We start from the raw sequence: 25,325 nt of genomic DNA on the forward strand, positions 1-25,325 counted from the left end.
GCTGTGTGGCCTTGCTCTCCCTCTCCTCGACCTCTCTTCAACTTGTAGTAGCACTTGATCTGTAAACTCAAATAGACATGGCCATCTAAATCAAAGTCCTCATCAACATGGTCAAAATCACCATGAATATTCAGCCATGACAACATAACACTAAGCTACGCTTTCAGTTTTCCAACACAACAAACTCGTCTTTTCAGAACAACACTTTTCCTTGAGTTCCTCTGTTGTTGGACACTTATAATGACAATCAGAGCCTGTCAGTGGCAGAAACACTTTTAGTGGACGTACATTGGCAGTGCCAAATTGCCTGGATAGGATTACATTGCAGCCTGTGAGCGTGTCCCGTCTTCAGCGTTCTCCCTCACTACTGGAAGACTTTTAAAAAATGGTTGTCCCCATTAGTCACTTAGACATAAGAACACGGGAAGTTACCCTTCAACTTAATGAGGCTGCTGTAGAAAGCCAACAATCGCACAGTGACTTTACTGCATACTGTCAACATATTGTCATTTGAGGTTATGAAGGAAATGAATTCTACTAACACTGAAGAAGTGAATGTTAAGTGGACAAATGGGGAAAGAGAGAAAAAACGACTTTCTTTTAGGACATTTCCTGATAAAAGTAGCCAAATGTGGTCTGAATAAAATAATGAGTTTGCTTTTTATTTCTGACGGAACATACAGTGTTTAACGCAGTGAATGGTGTTCCTGTATACTCAAACCCATGTTTGAGTGGACTTTCATAAAGGCATCTCCAGTAGACATTTGTCAACAGAAATCTAGAAACACAATATAAGGATCAATACAACATACACAACCACAGCATCATCCCAACCGACACATCTTTTCATGAGCAGAGAGTATATCACACCCGATGTTACATTCAATGTAATACCACTTAGTATGACTATCAGCATATACAGGGCACGGTGGTGGAAACACAGTACTACTTCTATATACTTTGATATTTTCCCTTTTGTTTTAAAATCCCATGAAAAGACCAAAAACATACAACTACGTAATCATACTAACAATTATGACAGTACTTTATTTTCAGATTAAGTCCGAAATTTATCTTGCATCTCGGCAGCTCCATTTGCAACATCAAGGAGAAAATGAATGTAATACAGGTAACAAGGATGCATATATTTAATATAGCAATACAATCACCAAGGGCAATATATTCAGGACCATTCAATGTACCTCTGATCTGCACATTTTAGGATTGACTGGTGCTCCGAGCAATAAAACTCCATTAATTAATGAATTGTAAAATATTAAAAAGACATTAATGAGTCACACTGATGAACTGGGCAACATATCTTCATACAATCGTTCGTATGATATCTAAGCTACTACTCATTTTATATACGTTTTCCTGTGAAAGTCCAGCGTCAGGTCTCAACTTCCTCTCGATACAAAAAAACAACTCGCAGGAAACAACTTAGTTTAGGCAACAAAACTACTGAGTTAGGTTCAGGAAAAACTTGAGCTGTGGGTCAAAGTAACAACAGAAGTGGCTTTATTTCAGTACAGAAGTTACCTCATGAATCTACATTGACTTCTTGTTTCACACTGGGACAGCTGTCTCATGGGACGGACTGTTTTATGTTTGACCCGTCCACCTCTCCTCCCACGAGCGTGGGTTTTTCAAGTCTTTCTACTTCCCTGGTTCATGAATAGGCGGATTACATACACATTGTTTTCGTCGGATATCTGCAAAATTACAGCGCACACATTTTCGTAGGCCGCTACGAACGCTGCTTGAGAAAAGACTGTAATGAGCCAACTGGTTCGAATGATATCTAATGACAAGTATTTTGTTACTTTTTGTGCACTCTAATATAACAAGTTACGTGCATGTTGCCACATGTCCATTTCACTTCAGGAACTGTAAACCTCCAGCATCGCCCCGAGCCAAACACCAGTGCCAGAAAAAATATATGCAAACAGAATATTAAGATTATTAAGTTCTCACCTGCTTGACATCATATCCCAGAAGAACATAGTTCAGATCTGGAGAAACTGCAAACTTTGATGCCTTAAAAGTTGCCTGTGGGAAGAACAAGATATGGATGTGATTTCTTATAACAAACTACGTTAAAACTTATAAGATACACACAAAATCATCATTGTCTCAATGCAAATCCCTCTCACAAACTGATGAGTGTAAAACGTTACAGTGAAAGTTGAGTTGACCTTAGCGGGGTCAATACCTGCCGAGGGAAAAGCGGGTTGCCATAGTAACTATGAGACATGATGCTCAGAGAGTAGAAAGCAGAAAATAAAACTGTTCATACTATAAAAGATGTCAGATAATTGTCATGTTATATTCTTTTAATAGTTTTTTTAAACCTGGTGTCCTATTGTTAATGTTGTTTTTGACTTTATGCTTTATGAACCACAGTGGGAATGAGTGAAACATTGTAAATGCACTGGAAACATGTCTCACCTTTGAAGAAACAAAGACAGAGTTAACACTTACAAATGTTGTGTTTTTCAGCAGGAGCTCTGTCTCGTTGCTGTTCGTGCTGACTTTCATAACGTCTCCATCCCAACTCCGAAAGATGACCTCCTCGTCTGAGAGAGAAAACAAACAGGCATGCTCAAATTTGATTGCCTTCTTTAAATGTTTCTAAAGCGTTTGAGTATTTATATCAGCCATGTTTGTGACAGATTGGCCCTGAACTAAGAAACAACTGATTTGTGGTTGACGAATCCTAAATGTGAGATTCCATTATTATGTGATGATTGTTTTTGTTAGAAAACTCAGAGAAAAGTTAAAGCTGATTTCAAATCCCAGAGTACACGAGGGGAAAGTCATGTTTTTTGGATGTCAAAGCATGTTGAAATTAATAGATGGTCCTTCTCTTTTTAAATAATTCAGTTTGCCGGAAAGCGGAGATTTCTTGACAAGAGAGGTCACAGTGAGGCCGTCTCCACAAATGATAAGCAGTCTTGCCGCATTCACCTCCATTAACTTGAAGCGATGCACAACAGTACATGTGTTGCTATGGCAACCTTAGCCACATGGATTTGCTGTCATGCAGTGCTCAAAGTTTTGCATTATTTACGAGGCCACTTGATGTGATTTGCATAAAATCGAAAAGCCCCATCCATCGTTGGCGTCTGGACCTCCATGTGAGACCAAATCATTAACAATGATGTGTTTCAACTTAACAGCTCATGTTTTGAGTCAATTCATTGCATCACGTGTTTACTTCAGTATAGATTTTTAGAGCACGCTTTAGGCAGATTGTGGTTTGAAAGTTCAGCAGTGAGCAGAGCTCAAATTCAAATGAGAAATTTAACATCCAAACACTGCACACTTGCCAGTTTTAGCCCTGGTTTCATGCGGCCCCATCACCAGACACAACGCTTTAAGATGTTTCTCCAAAACTGTGGATTGTGTTAAATGACATAATTCAATGGTTATTAAAACCCTCTGAACCCTAAAGCACTTTCGGGTCGTTGTTTGGTCTTTTGTCAAAACACATTTTTGTGACACGACTGTTGGTCTCAGTTGAGTCAATCATGGCGTACTAGTTGCGCGAATTGAATGTTTTTTACAGCATCTGGTTAAAGCAAAAGATTTATTTGGTGTGATTTTAAATAAGATATGTTGAATAAAATGTTTTTAATGAATTATCACAATTTAAAGCTTAGTTTTGGTTGGGTTTTCTGGTGGAAAGTTCGTCACACATGGTGTGTTTTTAGGACCGTCGGAAAGAGGAAAATCTGATGATAATAATGTGTACAGCTTCTGGCTATTACAAACGAGTAGTTTTGGTGATTGTTTAAAAAAACATGCTTTTCCAATCCGCCGGCAGGTTTTGTTGTTCAGAGGGTTAACAATGTTTCACAGCATATTGGACATTCATGGTTGCTAGATGATGATCCTCTTTGACTTTGACGACCCCCTGACTTCCCTCGGCACCTCCAGCACGTTGACATTTGCATTTTTAAGTGACTCAACAGATATTGGATGGATTGACATCTGGTGCACACATTCAGGCCTCCCTCAGGATGGAGGGTAATCCCTTTCTTCATCCCTTGACTTTTCATTGAGCGCCCTCACCGGATCAAATCTTAACACACCAACACACGGGTAAACATCAATACGTTAACGTTGGTATTGTGAGCACATGTTAGCATACTGAGGCTAGCACTTAGCTCAAAGCACTGTTTTACCTAAAATCAGCCTCATGGAACCACCTGTAGACCAGGCTGTAGACTAGCCTAGTTCTGTAAATCTTTTCATAATATGTTCTGCATTATTTCTGCATGGCAACTATAGTATGGTTAAGTCTGGGATGGTAAAGATTGTTGTCATGGCAAACTATGGATAAGGGTAAAAGACTTAGCAGTTAAGAATAGCGTAATAGTTTGATATTAGTGTGATAATGCAAAGTCTTCTTCTCCACCCCTCCACCAACTTCTATTACGTACATGAGAGGACTACTTTCTGCTCTGACACCGAGTTGTTGCACAAAAATCTTGCGCTATAATACCAAAATGTGGGACATTGGGAATCATTGGTCCATCCGTAGGAAAACGACACCTCAAGCAGAGAACATGGAATTCGTCTGTTGATCATATCGACAGCCTAAATCTAATATACTTGGGAGGGGTTCAAAAGGTCCAAAATGACTCTGAAAACAACACGCAAGAAAATGATTAGAGTGATAGATGCCAGTGATGCCCCTGAGAGGAGAGTGTTAGACAAGAGAGAAGAAAACAACAATAATATAGACTCATTTAGGAGGATCTGTCTCAGACAGCTGGGCTCAGTGAGATTACACTTCAAGTTCCAACAGTGGAAACAATGACAGAACTGCCTGCAATAACTCCAGTGTAATCCCTAACTAACGCTACAGAGGCCAGAATTCCATTAATGCATTTGACAGTTCTAAATCATTTCAGGTCCCTATCTCATGCAAATGTCAATGAATAAGCTCTGAGGCATCAATCTCAGACAAGAGGGCTATAGACTAGCCAACACTGAAAACACTTGAGAGTATAATGACAGGAAAATGAATACGATATACAGATGGATTGCTTGTTTTCAAAAAGAAAGGGAATCTTCAAAAGGGTTCTTGTCATTTAGAAAGTGTACCTGCAGTGAAACAAACCCCAGTCCTCTCTGCATCTTGTATGCAGTTCATGTATCAAATCGATGGTTGTATAAAACATCTCACAGCAAATGTAATTGGAAAATGGGGCTACTGTCCTCCTGAGTTGACAACAGTTCCATCTATAAAGCCTCCGAGGATAAAGGTGACACGCAATCTCAGCTGTGATTAAAAGTGTCCCAGCTATCAGATGACTTGCCCCTGTTTTGTAACGCCAAGAATGAAAGGAGGTCGCCCGTTATAGCACTGGTGATGCTCTTACCCAACTGATGGCGGGTGGTATGAAGAAAATAGTTTTAGACTACTGCTTTGAAGCCTCAAGTCAGCATTTTGGCTTGGCCATCGAGCTTTTTGGCCATCGTCATTTCTTTTTTAGCAACCAGAAATAAGCACCCTCTCGTGTTGCAAAAAAAGTACAAAAATGTGACAAAAATGTTAAAATTAACTATTATGAACGGACAACACACTGTAAAAAGGTTAAAGTTCTCAGATGAAAACAAGGACAACTCCCAGACCGGACAACGCCATGGCAGTGACCTGTCAATCACAAGGTAGTTCCGCCCTAAAGCATCCCCTGCTTTATGGTCTGTTTGACTCTAAATGGACCATCATTTACTAAATGAACATCATGCTGTATTGAAGAAGACTTGAAACTAGAGATTGAGACCATAAACTCATGTTTACTGAGGTAATAAATCAAGTGAGAAGTAGAGTCATTACTCATAGACTTCTATAAAATCGGACTTCATTTTCCAACCATGTCCCTGATGGACATTAGAAAAAAATGCAGGTTTAAGGCAGTTCAATCTTGCCTTCACTATTCAAAACCGGACGTTGCTGCATGTATAGTAGCAGTAAATGCACCAGACTTGGTTTTCATTGTTGATTCAGGACGTATCAGGAATTTTAAGGTTAAGGCATTTAATAAATGGGCATTTCACCTTCGTTGGTCATGAATATTTTACCCATGAGGATAATATCATTTACCAAAGTGAACATTACTCAGCATGTGAAAAAAGCATAATGTGAAACGTCTCCTGTGGCTCTGCAGGGCCATAACCTCTAATGATGTCATATCTCAGTTTGGGTTTGATGACAACACATCTTAAAGGGAAAGCCTTTGTTACAAACTGGGGCCATCAAGTTTGAAAGAAATGGGCATTTACCAGACAAGGAGAAGCTAACAAAAGACGCTACCAAGTTGCAGCGTGGGACTTGTAAGATCCAGTTTTTCTTGAGTTTATCCAACATGGACTATTTTTCTTGCGAGTCTCCCTCTATTGACATGTAATGTTTAAGAGTAGCTGTGGCCTATGTTCCTGTGATTCGTGTAGCTGATAGTGCCAGTCATTCCCTTACATCACTGTCCTCCATAGGTACGCTGTCAAATAAATACCAGTTGGTTTCAAAAACTGACTGCTGTGAGGTTTGGAGGCCAAGAATCTCTCAGCACCTGGCCGAGTACTGCTGAGTCATCATATTGGACAATAGCCCTGTCAACACCCTGCAGATGCAATAGGATTATGTTGTGCTTTGGGGCAATGCAAGTTTGGCTTGATGCACCTTTGTGATCCAAACAGAACAGACACTCAAAGGGAAGCCACACTCCCTAAGAGCTGAGTATCTAAGGTGTGTTGAACACGGTGAGACGGTCACTAGCAGATTCTTTACTGACATTATTGGCACTATAATTAATACTCGAAAATTCCGCAAAAAATGTTGACAGTGTGGCTGCTACTGCCCGAAGACGTCACAATATACATGTCGATATTACCGGTAGTATCACTGAGGTTCAACTGAGCTCATTTCTGCATTTGAGATTCATATTGGATTTAATGTTCTCCGCAGTCGCAACTCCTTTCATTCATATTTTACATCAATGATTACAAGACGCATGCAATTTCACAGGGAAAAGTTGTATTGAAATAACAAAACAAACAATTTAGTTGCAGTCTGTGCCACTAAATCCTAGAGAATCTACTGATGTCCGTCATTACAAACTAAAAAACAAGACGTTTATCAGGTGGAACCACGTGTACAATTCACCCAAGATCTTTTTGGAGCTTTCAACCACATCCCAGGGTCTTCATTTATAGAGTTGGTTGATCACATGAAATTCTGACCAAAATATTTCTGCTATTTGACATTCATATCAGTCAGCTTAAAAAAAAAAAAAGACTGCTTTCTATGAAAAAGCTGGGTGATTGGGGCACACACGCACTCTCAGCAAATAGCAAATAGCAAGCTCTTAAGGGCTGCCTGTCTCACAGAGTAAAATGACGTGGAAGAACGTTAAATGTCAGCCATTTTAACAGGTCTTCCTAGCAGGGAAGCTATCAGCAGGCTCACACACACAGGTCAGGGAAGACAGAGCCATCTTTACATTACCATTACTTTGTGATGTTATCACATAACATTCTGACCAAGTTATTGCTATATCACACCCACAATAACAGGACATTTACATGTTATCACAGCATTTAACCTTTAAAATGATCATTTGTGAGCCTGCAAGCTAGCTAGGTAGCTAAATACATGAGAGTCACTGACTTACCTCAGACAAGATGTCACAGACGGAGTAAAACGATGAAGGACATAATTTAAAGCAAAGCCATAAAACTATGAGCCAATAAAACTTTTATCAGAAGAGTCGAATCGGATTCGTCCTGTTGTCCGTTTCCACCCCAGCAACGGCCCAGCAACGGCAGACTGATTGGGTGAAAGGTTCAGTCAATCAGAGTAAACTTCTCATTTTGGCCACTAGTGTGAATTTGGAGGCGGTGCTTGTCCCCTTCCATACAAGTGAGGAGATCCCGTTTTCCCGTTTGAGTGACAGATGTCCCAGCATAGCTATGGCAGCTGCATACAGACAAAAAAAACAACCTGTGCTTTACATGGACTTCTATCCCAGCTCTGTCTTCGGACAAACAGTCAAACATGTTTAATATATCGTGTTTTAGGGGCATTTTGTTTTTGTCATTTTAGAATTCAGCTGTATTTTTTCAATAAAGTATATTAAAAAAGCGTCACTCTGACTGTCTTAATTAACTTTAGGGGTAGTAATACATGGACAATTAAACATACATATGCTCAGCTGTACGCTTACACATCTGTAAAAAAAACATCTATTGTTGTGCCTTCATATAAGTAAAACGGCAGCATAATATTTGGAGATTAGTATCTTATTTGCATAATAAATTAATATATCTTGATTCTTTGATGTGAAGCACTTTGTGTTTATGCATGAATGCTATACAAATAAACAATCATTATTTGTGTACAATGGCCACATTCTGTAGCTAATCATTTCAACCAAATACTGGACGTTTAATTTGGGTAAGGTGTGAATCGAACTGCCTCATTTTGGAATGGCTTCTGGTCATGAAAATATCTTCTACACCTATCCACGGCTGGCCTCCCTTTATTAGACCACAGTAGTGTACATTAATTAAAGTACAGATAAAACACTTTAAGATCACATCCCCCGGTAATATTGCAGTTATTTAATAAGATACTGTAGGAACGTGGATATTTGAGATACCTTTGGAAATGTTTCAAACAAAGGTATCTATCTAAAGGTATCTATGTAAGGTATTTACATTTCTGTATTTGAGATATATACCTATGTTTGAGACACAAACCTTTGGAACAGAATGATAATGTTTAACGCACACGCACAGACGTTATTAAATGACAGGCTTGTGTGTGAGAGAGAGAGAGATTGCGAGAGACGTTTTCAACTTTGAATCCTTTTTATAGGTTATTGTATGGCTAGTCAACATGGGCCCAAAGTTACGTTTTTTTTTAGCTCTCTTGACGCCGATGCCATTCAAGTGAATGGAGAAATTTTGATCAGTTTTTCACGTTTTTCAGAAAAAACGCTCTCTCTAAAAAATAGATAGCACACGATTCCCGATCGCACGTTTTGATGTATTTTCTGCGCAGGTGTTGGCAACGCTGTGTGAAGAGAAGCGCTGCAAACTTTTGTACTTTCGCCCAGAAGAATATTATTATTATGACGATTAAACCCGATGGATTATAGTCAGTCAGGCAGTTTTACTGCCTTTGTGCTTTTGTTTAGCCGCTAGAGACGGCTAAACATAGGACTTAAATTCATCAGGTGTCAAACTGAATACAGATTCACTGCCAAGAATTGACAACCATTTGCCCACCCATTGCTACGATGACAGAATCACAGCAAACTTCCAACCAGGTAGGGACTGTAGTCTCTGTTGGGCTGAATGAATCACTGAGAGATTCCATTGCAACTCATTCCTTTCAAGAACTGCACAACAAAGGAGATGTGTGTTGTGTTGTGTTGTTGCCAACCTTTTTTGGGAGACTCATGCAAAAACATGAAGAAAGCTTTTGTAAGGTTTCTCGAAGACTTGAGAACCGGTCCTCAAGAGACATGCAAGACGTGTGAGAGCATTCGAGGGGAGTACATTGGCAAGGTCGGTCATTCAGAAGTGGAAAACTGAGCGTGACTGAGCGGAGCCAGCCTCGGCACTCTCGTCAGTCCTGACAGCACCAATATTAAGAGCTGAACTTCGACCATTCAGCAGAGAGACAAAGAAGAAGAGGAACATTCCATCTGGTCCCTTTAATTCATGGTGTCTGAAGGAAAAGAGTCTTGTGGATGAGCTTTCTTATGAGAATCAGAGACAACAGACTCACACTGGGTTTAAATTCCAGTCGTTGACTGTTGCATGGACACACGCTGATGATACAGCTCTCTGCACTCACAGTGTTAAGATGGCCCATTGTGTTATAGAGGCAAATACATGATATTGTTTTATTGGTTACAAACTGCAGAGTTCACTTTGATATTTTTTCTCTAAATTAAATCTGTAACATTTGTGATTCACATCATGAACTTCACATCACATAGGCTATTGTTGCATACAGTATCTCATGTGATGTTTGAGTGATCACATGTAGAAACTGTGCTTTGAGGTCGGAGGAAAGACAAGACGACCATTAAGTAATACATTAAAGAATCCACACAAAAGCCTGTTTTGTTGTTTGACACAGTTGACTCAGCAGTTTGAAAAAAGAAAGTACAATAAAAGACTAAAGCAAAGTCTGAAGAGACAGAGTTAAGCAGCATGTTTCATTTGTTTTCTTCCAAAATATTGGATCTCGCAAACGCAGCACTTGGTTAAGGTCAGAGAAAGAATGTGGTCTCTATTCAACACAGAAAAAGTCTGCAGTGACTTCGAGCATTAGACAAGACGTGATAACATTTGATCCAAACCTTGATCTCTTCCTAACCTTAGCTCAAGTGTTTTTGTTGCCTGAGACTAACGGACAGACCTCAGGATGTGAAACCAGGGTCCTATTCCTCGTACGTGGTTGAACTAAGTCGATCAAATGTCCTATTATCCAGCTTAAATTAACTCGATGATTGACATCAGGCTATCTCGGTTCCTCAAAGGCTGATCCGCGCTCAAACAGTCTCGTTAATTCGAACCAGATGTCAGACAACAGGATCGTTGCGCGTGTCCGTCCTACTTCAAAAGGGGGAAGCGTCGATCACCGAAACCATGATTTTTTTACAGTACAACGGCAAATAAACTCAAAGAAAGAGCCTCTTTTTACTCCGCTGACGAGCAGGAGATGATCATGAACGCATATGAGGAATTCAAGACCATAATTATGGCGAAATCTAACGCTGCTAGGGCGACGAGAAGCATGGCAAAATATCGCAGACGTCGTTAAATGCTCAAGTGTTGGGAAAATGTACAGGTTAATTTTAAGAGCCTCATCACCCCAATCAATCAGATGATATTTCTTTAAATGTGCTGCTGGCAGTAGGCTTAATGGAACGCATCATCCAATGAGATCGATAGCGAAAATAATTATATCAACTGTCATGGAAATAAATATATGCAGCCAAGCACACAATCACACACGTATATAAGCATATAAACAGGCATTTATTGTATGATGTGGGAAACACTGAATAGAAGGTTTGAAATTACGTCAGGGCAAGTAAGAGCCTCTAAGTTTGAAAGATAGTTTATTAAGTGGCACATAAAGGAGGAAATGTCTGACACACACACACACACACACACACACACAACATACACTGGCTGTCAGCATACAGCCCTTGTGATCAACGTGTGATCAGGGCAAAGGCCAACACACATCACACTAGAAACAGGAACACATTGTCTAGTAATCACAGCAGAACAGTGCCCTTGCCCTGATTGCATCTACGCACTCGACAACATGCACACACACTGACAGATGACAACAATCAATGGACGTGAGCCGGTGTGGGCGGGACAATGCTCAGAGCTCCAACCAGGCCGCTGCTCTAAACCCAGCTCCGCCTGCATCTATGATTTTGACCTATGAGGCTCCACTAAGGAGAACCTTAAATACATCAGCGCACTCTGTTACAAGCGCCTTTTTACGAATGTCTCAACTCTATGTTGGGTGTTGGTTGTTAGGTCCGTGCACGTATAACTGCCGGAATATAATACTCCGTTTAAGCTTGAAATAAAGCATTTGATTAACTAAACTACAAATTGACTTTCTCCGTTGTCTCTACGAAGTTTTTTCACAACACAACTCTTTCAGAATAAGTAGATAAAAACAAGCCCAAAGAGTATCTAACTGATACGAATGAATAGATACTTATGAGGATATATGTAGGTGAATGCACGTATGTATCATGTACTATATATATATATGTGTGTATATACATGTATGTGTAGATTATCATATAGAATAGGAGTTTGAATATGTGTGTGTGAATCTGTGTATGGGCGGATCAATATGTGTGTATTATTCATAATAAGCAGTAAAAATAATTTGTGTGTAATTCTCTCTATTCGTATCATGAGTCCACCTTAATCATGTTCTACAATAATGATATCTATGGTGTAATACTGTCATATCATTATGAGTGCTTTCAACCATCATGTAGTTCAACCAGCCATCAAGAGACACGGGAGCAAGTAAAAACTAAGCACAAAAACATTATTCAGAATGGTGAGTCAATACAACATGTTCCATGGTGATGTAATGAACACATCCATAAGTTTCTTAATCGCCAAATAAACTTTATGAACAGCACGGCATGCAGCGGCTTTCCCGATGTTCTCCGCATCACCGACACTGTACAAACATGAACCACTCGCAAAAAAGCGTGAGGCTGTGATACAGTCCGTGAGACAGTAGATGGCGTGTGGTGTTCAATGTACGGCTCGAGAAGGTCTTTAAATAAATGATTCCTTGTCAGCAGAATCAATAGCGCTCCTACAGGAAGTCATCATGATGTGATAACGGATCTTGGCGATCTCGAAGAACTCTCTCCCTATAAAACGCTAATCTGACTAATATCTCTTCCTCATCGATGGATCTCTGAGGAAGGGAGCTGACACTTTTCCCCGGGGGAGTGGCAGCTTATCCAGCGGATCTAGCTCAAGCCTGCTCTGGAGCAGGTTCAGGCTTATGGATGTGTTGCTATGGTGATTTTTCCAAACTTGCTTCGAGGAACCGAAAAGCCTCACTTATGTAATCTCATCCTGGAAATTATCCGGCTAACTCAGTTAGCCACGTACGAGGAATAGGGCCCGGTCTCTGGGATTAGGGTTTGTCAGGACAACACTCCAAACATATTCCCAGGACTCTGTTGCTGTACCTAAATGTAGCGCTTGATTCGCTGAAGAAAAAGGCAGCTGTCTCTCAATCAGAAGTTCAACATGACCCAAATCCTGAGACATTCAATTTGATGTGTAATAGTGTTTTACTCCCTGGGCCTTTGGCTCAGGCCCCTGAGAGAGAATGACTACCGAAAAGGAATAGTGAATATCTTGGTATCAGGAGAATATCATATGTATTCATATAATATAGCTATTAAATCCATCTTTTGGCGAAATCAAGCAGACCTCTACACCTGTTCCCATTCAAAGAGAACCACAAACCAATGCTCTATGTTGACAACTCCAGACTGTGTTCACGCATAATGCCTGTTGAATTAGTATGGTAACACAATTCATCCACCGGATGGAGTGCAGTGCGCAAATGTTCCTCCACGCCATGCAAATGAATAGAGAGCCATTAGCAGCATTGCTAGGCTTACACATTTGTAATCTGTACAGTAGGCTTTGAAAGTGACTTTTGTTTGTTTGGGTAGCATGAAGAAGCAAAACCGCTGACATTGATTTGTGCACATGCACCTTGCACGTTTTTGCTTTGTCTCATGCCTCAACTAGGAGAGAAGAATGAGAGAGAAAACAGTGACCACCTCATTAAATTATTGTAGTATACGGTAAAGAATGAAATACCTTCTACCTATGACCAGTTTTTGCCAAACCTTGACAACCCGGTTGTCACGTAGAATACGCCACATATGAAAACTTTTCACATAACGTCAGTTTGCGGCGATTCGGATTCAGCTTTGTGACAGACTTACCACTGCTCCACTTTGCATCAGGATCATGTATCTGGAAGTTTCTTTGAAAGAGGTCATCCAGTGTCAACTGTGAACCGAAGGGTTTCCCACCATCATCTACAGAAGGAAAAGAAAAATCATATTTCCTTTACTGTCAATAATTATTCAACAATCAAACAACAACAAAAAATAATAAAATATATTTGAATGTGTTTTCTTTTCATTTCAAATCTTAAAATGAAGCTATAAAGGTTTGAGACAAATCCCAGGGTGAATCAAAACGTTTTCAACAAAAACAAACACACAGAAGGAAACTGTAATGTTACGAACAAACAGGTAGTATCACACAATGATAAGTGGCTCTACTGCCTCTGGACAAAGGTTCATGTCTCATAACTGACTGGAATATCAAGTTGAAGCACCGCTTAAATACAATCCTCCATTCATTTTTCACAAACTCTGTGACCCTGACAGTCTATTGGATCCGTAGGGAGCCTCACCTTTTGACAGCAGAACGATGGACAGACCAATGAGAGAGAGCACTGCCACAATAACCAGCAGGGAGATGCCGATGCCCTTCCAGTTTCTGTCTGGTCCAATAGGTCCTATGTCCTACACAGCAAGAGAGACAAATCGTGTCAATCAATCATGTAAATAATGAGAAAATAGCAACACAAAGGAAATAGATTCCCCCAGTAACCTACTGCAAGCTGCTGAAGTGTCCTTGGTCAAGAGACATTACGCCAATCGGTGCATTGGTTGACTGAGCCTGAGCATAAATCTGAGGGGACACAAAGGGCATAACTTCAACCTTTGGGCATCGATAAAGTACGTAAGACTAAAAGCACCCACTGCCAAAGCAAAGCAGTGTTTGTCCCTGGCGTCCCTAAACTCTTAAACATCTTTCTCTTCTACCTTGTATTATCAAAATATTCAGCCTGGTATTGTTGAACATGATGATGAAGTAAGCAAAGTGCTGAATGGAAAATGAAAAGGACCACCAAGGTTCTCTGTCCTGCTCGACACCCTGTGAACTCGGTTGTTAAGTTGGTTGTCACAAATTAGTCGAAATACAGTAATCTATAAGTTATTTCGCCATTATTCACTTTCCTAAAGTCTCCAAAACTCTCCAAAACCACACTTTGCATTTTACGCATGAACACAGACAGCAGACTCGCGGTTACGCAGGTGACTTCCGGGTTCTGCCTCTAAATCTAACCCCTGAAGCTGTATATCGTTATTTTTGAAATGTCATTGGCTATACGAAGCGTCATCAGAACGATCGGTTGCAATTGGTTCGAGCTTTACGCGAAAGAAGAGGGGCAGGCACTTTCCTTCAACGCGGACTATCGTTGGCTATTGTAGGCTGTGGAAAGGACGCTCCTATTGGGTCAAGTGAGGTGTCAGTCGAAAGGTCAGAGAACACAGAGAACGGCAATATTTAGTTACGTCGAAAAATACATAAATAATTTGGCATATTTGAAATGATGCAACAGCAGTCCGTGGGTATTTATGGACGTAATAATGTATTTTGGACTAAATATTTTACTGGATTGGATCGTCTGGACCTTTGGCAATGTAACAAGACCGTTTTTGTTGGAATATTATCGAGGGGTGGAATACTATGAGGCTTCATCGGTGAGTTGCCTCAATTTTGCAATTGTTTGTTTGTTGGTTGGTGGTCTGACAGAGGCGTTGATTGTATATATAGCAGCGTTTGAACGACCCTTTTTGGCACATTTTCCCAGCAGGGGCTGACAATACTCACTGGATTACAACACGGGAAAATGTTCACTATCAGGAACATAACAGCCCGTCAGCTCAGTTTATCATTGAAGGCCTATGAATAATGATCTGATGAAGAAATCACAATGGCAAATAATGTTTCCTGAGGGTTGCCCTAGTTAATGAGGCTAAACGAGACAGAGAAAACAAAGACAACACAAACAACATGATGTTGAATCTGGACTGGAAGAAAAGTCTTCAGTGTGAAAAATTACTTTTCTCTTGTGAGCGATCCCGAATGTTGATATGGAGACGCTGCAAGGACTAGGTGTAAAGCTGAATAGAGTTGTAGAGTAGAACTAGGGGGATATCCTGGAGTTGGCAAGGCTCCAGGATATTTATCTTCAAATCACACCCCCCAATGAAAAGACTTGGAAAGCAAATAGATCCATAAATACACAGACAGGTTTTCGGTAGCTTGGGGCTATGTAAGCGAGATGGATTTATTTATAACGCTCTGTCACTGCAAATGAAATAAGGCTGCATAATTGATCAGGAAGATAAAGAGCTTGAGATGCGTCCAGAAATGGGCCTGGTCTACAGAGAATTGTTCTGTCCCGTTCACACTGTGAAAGCTTTCATCAAGTTCTGCAGAGTGAGAACAGCAACGATTCTACAAGCCTCTGGGTTTGTTCCAAGTAGCAGGTTTACTGAGTTTCATGGAAAAAGAAGAAAAACATTTCCTGTACTGTCTGTTAATAATGCTGTATGGTATTTTCCATATAATATCATCTCTATCAAATGTGCTAACCTACCACCCAGCTCTACATCTCCACCAAATCCATCACCCCCACCACCCACTCCACCATCACCAACTGCTTCACAGATATAAAAACCTGGATTGCAAGCCAACTTTCTCAAACTCGACAAATCTGAAATCCTCATCATCGCCCCGAATCACGAAACAAATCCCACCACAACTTCTTCCCTGCTTCCATACATGTCCGACATCTTGGAATCATTTTTGATCAAACCCTCTCCTTTGAACGCCACGTCAATCACATCACAAAAAATGTCTTCTTTTATCTAAAACTGTTGCCCGTCTCCGCCCCTCCCTCTCCACTCATCCACCCCTTCATCACCTCTCGACTGGACTACTGCAACAGCATCCTGTCGGGCTCATCCACCAAAATCATCAACAAACTACAATACATCCAGAACTCAGCTGCCCGTCTGCTCTCCCACTCCCGCACCAGAGATCACATCACCCCAGTACATAAAGAATCCAGTTCGGGATTCTTCTCATCACACACAAAGCCCTTCATAACCTAGCACCTTCATACCTTTCGGACCTCCTGCATCGACACGCTCCCAACCGCATCCTCAGATCCGCCGATGCCAACCTCCTTACCCCCCCCTACTCTGTCCAAGCTTCGGACCTGGGAGGAGAGGGCCTTCTCCATTGCTGCTCCCTCCCTCTAGAACTGCCTCCCCCAATACCTCAGACATTCTCTGTCACTCGCCGCTTTCAAAACTGCACTTAAAACTCATCTATTAAAATCTTCTTTTAATCTGTGAAGTTAGTTATGTACGTTTTTTTTTACTGTTGTATCATCTATTTTGTTTATATTATAATTACTTTCTTTGTTTCTGTTTTTACCATGTAAAGCGTCTTTGAGTACCTTTTTAAAGCACTGTATTATTATTAATAACCTATTTGGGATTATACTCTAGATATTGGAAAAACTTTACTTAAATGTTAAAAATTGCATGGATTTTACACACAGAGCATTAGGGTCTGTGGGCCATCAAACGATGAGGAAGGAAAGCCAATGTCAACAAAACAAATCTGTGTGGGTGGGCCTTTAGGGATTTTCTATTGCTTACTCTAGAGGAGCTGGATGATCTGGCATCCAGCACTCTTAGAGCTGGTTTGGACTGACCCAGGGTCTGTTGCCACCAGGGGCAGCCCCCAGTTCAGTGAAGACAATGCAGAAGTGCATTCAACTTTTTTGGTCAAAAAACATTTTGACCACAAAATATCATGACATTAATGTATTTGTAATGACATAACTTCTACTGACTTGACCAATCGTTAGTGAATAAAATGAAACTGTCCCACCCACGTTATTTTCAGTTGAGACAGAGGCTGCTGTAAGGAGCATTTAAAAACTTAATAAATTCATTTTTGACAACTTGGAACAAGCTGTAAACAAAATTAACACATAATCAATCTAATAAAATCAATGAGTTGAGCGTGCTTTGGCTTGTTTTGCTTTCCAACAATTCATATTTCTCCTGCTCTTTAGCTGCTAAATGCTCCAGTAGCTCGTCGCTTTCGTCTAAGTGCAGGCTTCAGCTGTCAGCAGTGAGACCGAGACGAACAGTAAAGTTGTGGACTGCAAGACCGAAAACAAAGAGCTCAAAGACGTTACAGGGCGTGCGTTTCATATGGGGTCAGATCAGTCTCAATAATTGCACTCAGAAAGACTCACAAATGCAAACAGAAAGATTCACAAATATGTTCGATTTACAAATGCAGGCAGAACGATTCACAAATACATTCCAATGCACACATAAATACATTTATATAAATGTGGAGTGGGGAGCTGCGCTCATGTGATTGGTTGAAAATGAGACTGACATCTGATTGGCTACAGATAGGTCCACGTTGAAAAAAACGCATTTGCCAATCCAGCCACATTAGGGGAGTCTCAAAAAACCCACAAACAAATGTGGAGCGATCCACAAACAAATACATACGAATCTACAAACAAATAGAAAAATCCACACACAAATACATACAAATGCAGAAATATATTTGTGATTTTTTTTTACATTTATATAAATCGTAATTTATTTATGTGTGCATTGAAATGTATTTGTGAATCGTTCTGCGTGCATTTGTGAGTCAAATTTATGCATTTGCAATTATTGAGACTGATCTGACCCCATAGTTTCGCACAGTTGAGTGAAAACATTGAGCTTTAAAATGAACAAGTTTGAAGAAATATGTCGCTCAAACAGTTATTTCTTTAAGTCGACTTACAACATTGTGTACACCGGCACTGATCACATTCATGCTTGGTCAGTGGCCCTAAGTGTCAAACTATGACGCTCTACGCACCCCTCTGGGGTCAGTTATGAACGTGTCAGGGACAGCGTGTCAGTTTCCGATTGTTACATTCATAGTGTCCTTTAAAAATAAACTTAAGTGTTCACAGGAAACATACAGTTTCTGCTTGTTACATGGTGTTTTCAAAATAAAGCTCCAACGTATGTTTATTTAGTTGTTAGGTTTACTTATGCAACCAAACCAGTTGGTTAGACTTCGGGAAAGATTGTGGATTGGGTTCAGATAAGTATTCTTGTTATGTAACTGGCATTACATATATACATATACAATAAGTCAAAATATGTTTGTTTCACACAGGACATGAACAGCGTTCTCCTAGGTGACAGTGCTGTGTTCCTTTGACTAATCCTACCTCTCCTCTCTCTGCTTTTTTTCACCATTTATACTACATTAGTTTCTCTGAGCGTCTCTTTTTTCTACCGCAACACCAGACCATTTTGAATAGCTGATGAAATTTTAAGTGCATGTGGTAATTGAAAGACTATACCTTTACCTTTTATATACCTTTTTCCAGCCCCTGCCTAAAATAATAAAATAAATGAAGCACTGATTTTAGGCGATGCAACACTTATTAATCAATCAAATTGATTAATTTTACCTCCAGAGAAGCATGTTTTATTTTCATGTGTTCATTTGACCTGTAACAGGTATTATTATTATGAAAGTAAGCTTGTGGAGGGTAGTGTCTGTTTTGGCGTTGCATTCGATTACAGACATGGAAAAGATAAACTTTATCAAGCTTGTCCACACCTGGTCAGCCAGTTTTCTCTCACCTTTGAACAGTCACAAAAAAAAAAGTGCTTTTTTAAACAATACCAAAGTCAATGTTTAACTGTCAGCAGCATGCTAGAAAGCTCCTTGGTTACACAGCAACACGATCCAACGGATAGCAAATACAATGCTGCTGTATCCCGCCGGCTCACCTGTCAAGAGAGGCAAAGCATTTCCCTCCAAACCTTCCAAAGAGCTGAAGTGCACCTGCGATTCCTCACTCCGTCTTTGTGACGGCGAAATGTGATTTGACTTCTAGTGAAATGTTCTCAGCTATCTGTAGCTCTGTTCCAGGTGCTGTTTGGAAGATACACAGCTGCAGAAAATGAACTGCACAGTAAACGAGCCATGAAGTGCACTGTGTTATAGAGTAGCTAATCTCAGTCATAATCTCTGTCTGAAATGAAGCCTCCAGCTTTTTCCTCTCCTACCAGAGATAGCGTTCACTGTGTTTTGAGACCAGATAGCTTCGGAATCTGAAGCAGGACGCTGGCACAATTCAGAGCATATGCGATTCACAAAGTAGGATTTATCTTCATATAAAAATAAAAAACTATAGAAAAATGAAACGGATGTATGGATGGATTAATGATTTTTCAAATGTTATTCATATTCATTAGATTTTATGATGGTATTTTGAGAGGAACAACAATATTAAAAGTTATCTGCTGTATATTTGAGATGTAAAAAACAAAACATGACAACCATACAGAATTGTCATGTATATATCATATCCTTGCTATTATCCGCTATGTGGAGACAGTCCCAGATGGTGGCAAAGAGAAGCTCAGGGAAACAGCTGTGCACTGCTCTTTAATGAAGGTGGGGAAGTTCAGAAGGCATACATTTGCTGAAACAACTAGTTAGTCTTTAAGTGAAAGTCTGTGAATTTTGAATGTGTCTGAGTTTGGAATCTCGTGTAAAATATTCTGGCAGATGTTCTCTGCGTCGCCAGGGAGCAGCTGCAAAATCTGTTCTTCCTGCATCCAGTGACGTGGAAGTGACGTAGTTGGAGGTATGTAAGAACTAAAGAGAGCTACTCTGGAGACAGGTCCGTTTTTTTTTTTGCTTGAATTGTAAGTAAATTGTGTTCCCAACAGTGAAAATGGCATTCCAAAATATTAGTGCAGATGAAGTTATGGAAGAGGTTCTTTTTCATTGGAGATTTGACCGTGTTTTGTACATTATACACATTGCTGACAAAACACACAATCGCACACTCTCACGTACACAACAAATATACAAAAACCCCAGGTTCCTGCAGGTATTCTTTTCCTGGAAACCCGTGCAGATTTTGGCAAGAATCCCTTTGACATACCTGGATCCTAAATCCCAGCATTCAACCCTTATAACAAGCTTAAACTCTTTCTTCTTATTGGCTTGGCAGGTGACCATTGTAATATGCCCGTTGGTAAGTTGCTAAATTTCACACATCCTACTGTGCGTCCAGTTGTCGCCATGTTTTTTTCTAAATTCAACCAGTGGTACAATTGCAACTTTCAGCTTCAACAAAGGTAAGTAACTGCATGATGCATTCTAATTCATACTGCACTTGTGTTGTATTCCTCCTGCACACTTTGTGTTTTCAGTCATGGTTGTCCTCAGATCTCTTTGCTAGTGTCAAAGCCTGCACTCTGGATAGTGGTCAGCCATGTTAGTGTTCCGAGTATTTATCCCCGTTATACTCCATCACCGAGAACACCAGTAAGAACCCTCTCTGCTTCAGCTCTTTATTCATCACATCTCAGGTGGAGAAATTGCTGAATTGCTTAATTTGACGTTCTGAGTTGATGATGAATGGGGCAGTCAGAAAAAGCTCCACCTACTGGCAGCAGAAATAAAATGTATTTTTAGTGGGTAATTTAGAGATGAATGTAATTGTGGATTAATACATGGCATTGGTTGCTGCTGTCAGTGGCTGGATGGAACAGTTTAGATTGGTGCTTTAGATGTGCTCGGCTCGGCATGTTGCCATTTGGTGGGGTAGCCCCTCATCCACAATGCCTAGTGCCAAGCTTTTGGCGATGAAAGCGGATGGCACAACTTTTATGCCGTGTGGGGCTGATTGGCTGTTGCCACTTTGCAAGTGCATTGGCTATTCGCCAAGTATTGTTGCCGCCATTTGCTTGTATTTGGCAGAAGTCTGTATTTCTGTCTAAAGCAGATAATAAATGTGATCACCGTGACTGACAAGCAATCCGGGGGATATTGCTGTTAACCAAAACAGCTGGTAAAAGTAATGTGATTCAATGTGGAGTGGTTCATCTGGGAAAAAATGGCAAACTGCTAGCTTGTCAGAGAAGCAATGTGAGATAACAGCCACCTGTCATTTAAAGCAGCCATGCCCTTAATTGTGCTTCATTTTTTGTCTTAATATCATTTAAACAGTTGCGTTGTATAAAAATGTACCTCCTGAACAGTTCTATCAGGAGAGACAAGTCAGATGAAGAAAAGATAATTGTTTATGTTGGGGAAAATCTAAATGACTAAATATAATGTGTGCTTACAAAGCTTGGTGTCCTTGTTGTGTGAACTTCCTCTGACATTAAGCGCCACAGCTGTTTAGTCTATCCAAAAGAACACTCAGCACTGCTTGTAATGGTAAATAAAGTTGTAGACTGCGTCAATACTTCATGGCGTCTTCTGATTATAAAAGTGACCTTTGTACTAGAACGAAGTGTTAAAGTGTCCAGATACTTAGAATATGCTGTATGAAGGCAATTTGGGTGTGTTATGCTTTCGTGACGTAGATTGCCTGTGACACTGTTGTTTACTTAGTATAAATATCCGAGGCTCAGTCGGACCTCTGAGCAGCCTTGATCCATGTATACTGTATGTGAATCAACTAAATGGCCTATTGTTTAATGGTTTTCCATCGGTCTTGCGTGAATTTTTCTAACAGATGACATGTGACAGAGTCTTTGGCGCTTGGACTCTACAGGGAGATTTGTAATGGAGGAGCGACTGCCCTGAGCAGCAATAAGATAAATCCCCCCCCCCCCCCCCATGGAGTCCAGGCACTGGTGGTGGTGGTGGCTGATGAGTTGATGAAAACTGGGCGGAGATGGGGAGGTGGAAGGGTCCGTAACAGCAGCATGAATGTGCTGAAGGTAGAGAGACAATCATAGAGACAGCAGCAAGATGATAGGCTAACGATGTAATTGTTCCGTTGTGCTATCGGATAGAAGAGACCAGCTGATCTAAACAGTTAATATCATGATTGACAGCAAGGAAATAATGAGTGAGCATGTGAGAGGAGTGAATGGCAGATGTATGAAAAAATAATCTACAAGCCTAAGCATACAAGAGTATAGTCTTCCTACCTGAACTTACGCTAGAGCTTCATTTGTCATGGACAGGGATATTAGGTATACCTTCGGTTAACCAAAACCCTTTTTGTACCAGTCTGTAAACATATTTATTTCTGCTGTAAAGTAACTAACACAGGAGGTCTCTGGGGATCGACTCATTTTCAGAGCCTGCCTTAAGTGGCCAATTGAGGAACGGCAGATTCCGGCACTTCTGCGTTGGTTTCATTTCTCTGCACCAGAGGTTGCCGAAAAGCTATTCGGAGAGGAAGGTATCTTTTAAAGAACAGACTTTCAGGATCGCAAACATCTTTCTGACAGGATTACAGTCATATAGACGATGACGAAGATGGTTAGACATCCTAGATGTATGCATAACTATTATCTAATTATCGCTGTACAGTCTGTGAGAACAAGTCTAGACATTTCTTTAAAGTTCCAATCTTATTTCAATGAGGAGTTTTCAAAGTCTGACACTGTGGGACCCCCTCAGACTAAATGGAGACCACTGCATCCCCACATCATCTCCGGTCACCCCTGATCCTGCTCTGTTTTGAAACTACAGTTCCCAAATTGTTGTGGTTTTGAGGGATGTAAAAGAAGTATAATGTTGTCATGGAGTCAGTAGCTGTGGGCTAGAAATTGAGCCCCATTTTTAAGCCTATATGTGTTTACATCTTTGCAAATTGGCACCATTAAAAGTATGCCGAATTAGCTATTGGCAGTTCCAGGCGAGTAATCACTTGATTACTTTGATACTGAAAAAAACTTGGGATGAATGTCAGGCAGGTTCAGGAGTTATGAGAGTTATATAACGACATTCTCAGAAAGCGCAAGTCACACTGAATCTCAAAAATATGTCTTCAATTCTTTGTGTTCATACTGTAATAAGAAAGTTATCGGAGCACTGAAGTGCAACTGTGTCTTTCATCCCTCACAGTATCTTTGCCCCCCAGTGAAACGCATTGAATGTTTCCTGCCTGTGTTCTGACCCTGGAGGTGAATAAGTCCGGGACGGAGAGCAGGCTGGCTTCAATGATTTTCTCTTTGGTCCTGACTGTCTGTTATAGTCTGTTCCTGCCCTGTTTGGTAGCTGATCCAAACCACACAGTGATGGCTGAGCAGAGAACAGACTGGCTCATTGCAGTGTAAATAGAAGTGGATCAGCAGCTCTGGAGGCATGTTGAACTTCAGCGCAGGATGTACATCCTTTGCTGGGCCTTTTTATGATGGTGTCTATGTTCAAAATCGACTTGAGGTCTTGGGAGATCGTGGATCCCAAAAAGCTGAAGGCTTCCAAAAATCAGGGTTACTCAGACTGGTGATGGATCATTGTCACCTCCACAGTTTTGAGCGAGTTCAGCTCCAGGTTGTTCTGACCACACCAACCTGAGGCTGAACACGCTCAAAACTATCTTGCTAAAAGACTACTCGGTCATGAATCCTGCTCCTGGCGATGCAAACAGCACTGTCAGTGGTTGTAGTAGTGGAGTGGTGAATACAGACTGAGAAGTGTCACACCATAAGGAGATGAGCTTATCACTCTGTGAAGTGCATACAATACAATGTATTTCCCCTGACTTACTACTCATTCAATAATGTTGTAAATTAAGGCGAATCTGATGTATCCTACCAAAATCTGATCTGGTACCAACTCGGCTTGATTTCCAGCCTCATGTGGTCCTGAATGCTCTTTGTAGAGTGTTTTGGCCTCATGGATATGAAACGTTAGTATGCTTATCTGTCAACGGCAAGCTAAAGAAATGGAGCGCATGCTGCCCCTCCATTCAACATTTTACCGAGCTCTTTGCCGGACGGGAACAATATTTACATTATGAATTAGCAGAGCGAAATATTTGAATAAATATCCCAAAGGCTGAATATGAGAGATAATATATCCCCTTGCTTGGATTGTGGAGCTAGGACCACTTGACATTTTTGTCGCATAAAAGCAGGGAGGAATGCTGTGCTTCAGCGGTTATTTGGGACACTGAATATTAAGAGAAAGCAGGCGTGGGAGATGTCCTTTGGTTGCATAAAAAGGCTTGCGAGGTGAACGCTGTAATCTTTGCAAACAAACCGAGGGAGATAAAGCAGTCTGGTGCTGACGGAGCAACAACGCATTCATTACTCATCTTAGACAGAAACGGGGTCATCATATGCATACAGGTAGGGGACCGAGATGAAGTTCTAAATGGGAAGCTGCTGTATTATTAATTGCACAGATGTAAATACATTGTATGGTGTGATGGCTATTTTGCAGTGGCGGGCCGTCAGGGCCTGCAAAGCCTTCTCTGCTGGCCTAAACAGAATCACAAAGTTATAGCTATTTTATAATTGAATACTTTTTCTTAAATACACTACATGTATCATAATTTATAAAAATATTTTTCCCATTATCTTATTTTCTCATTGCACAGCTACTGTCTTCCTCAGTTGCTCTGCTTCCAGTAAAACTCTTTATTAACAAAGAAAGGAGGATGGACTTTGTTTAAATAGTGAACAGCAGCTCTGGTAAGTGCGTTCTGCAGTAGCTTTAATATGCTTGTTTATATATTATTTGTATGAAGATGGATTTTTGTTTGGTTTAATATGTGATAGGAACCATTGTTACGTCTAATGTTGCTCTGGGGACATATTTAAACGGTGCCAGTGTTGCCAACTTGGTGACTCTCTCGCTAAATCTGGCGACTTTTTTTGTCAAAAGTTACTAGTGACAAATCTAGCGACTTTTTCTGGTGTTATTGGAGACTTTTGTGGTGACTCTGACGTTAAAGCACGTACGTTCTGCACTGTCGTGAACAAGCAGCGGGAGATGCCGTGAGCCCCTCCGCTGCCCTAAAGCAC

General features: G+C 40.6%; 1 protein-coding gene across 1 annotated transcript in view; it reads right to left on the bottom strand.

The window, feature by feature from the left end:
- The window catches only part of LOC306704302 (inactive dipeptidyl peptidase 10-like), a gene marked incomplete at both ends in the record, with an annotated part of 128,294 nt that overhangs the window by 35,929 nt on the left and 67,040 nt on the right, over nucleotides 1-25,325 (bottom strand). Inside the window, 4 exons of the mRNA XM_079170586.1 lie at nucleotides 1,978-2,052; nucleotides 2,485-2,579; nucleotides 13,560-13,655; nucleotides 14,039-14,150. Coding sequence (XP_079026712.1) covers nucleotides 1,978-2,052; nucleotides 2,485-2,579; nucleotides 13,560-13,655; nucleotides 14,039-14,150 — 378 coding nt within the window. The remainder of the gene's footprint in view (nucleotides 1-1,977; nucleotides 2,053-2,484; nucleotides 2,580-13,559; nucleotides 13,656-14,038; nucleotides 14,151-25,325) is intronic.

The sequence above is a fragment of the Pholis gunnellus genome (genome assembly GCF_910591455.1).
Source record: "Pholis gunnellus genome assembly, chromosome: 12".
NCBI classification, from domain to species: domain Eukaryota; kingdom Metazoa; phylum Chordata; class Actinopteri; order Perciformes; family Pholidae; genus Pholis; species Pholis gunnellus.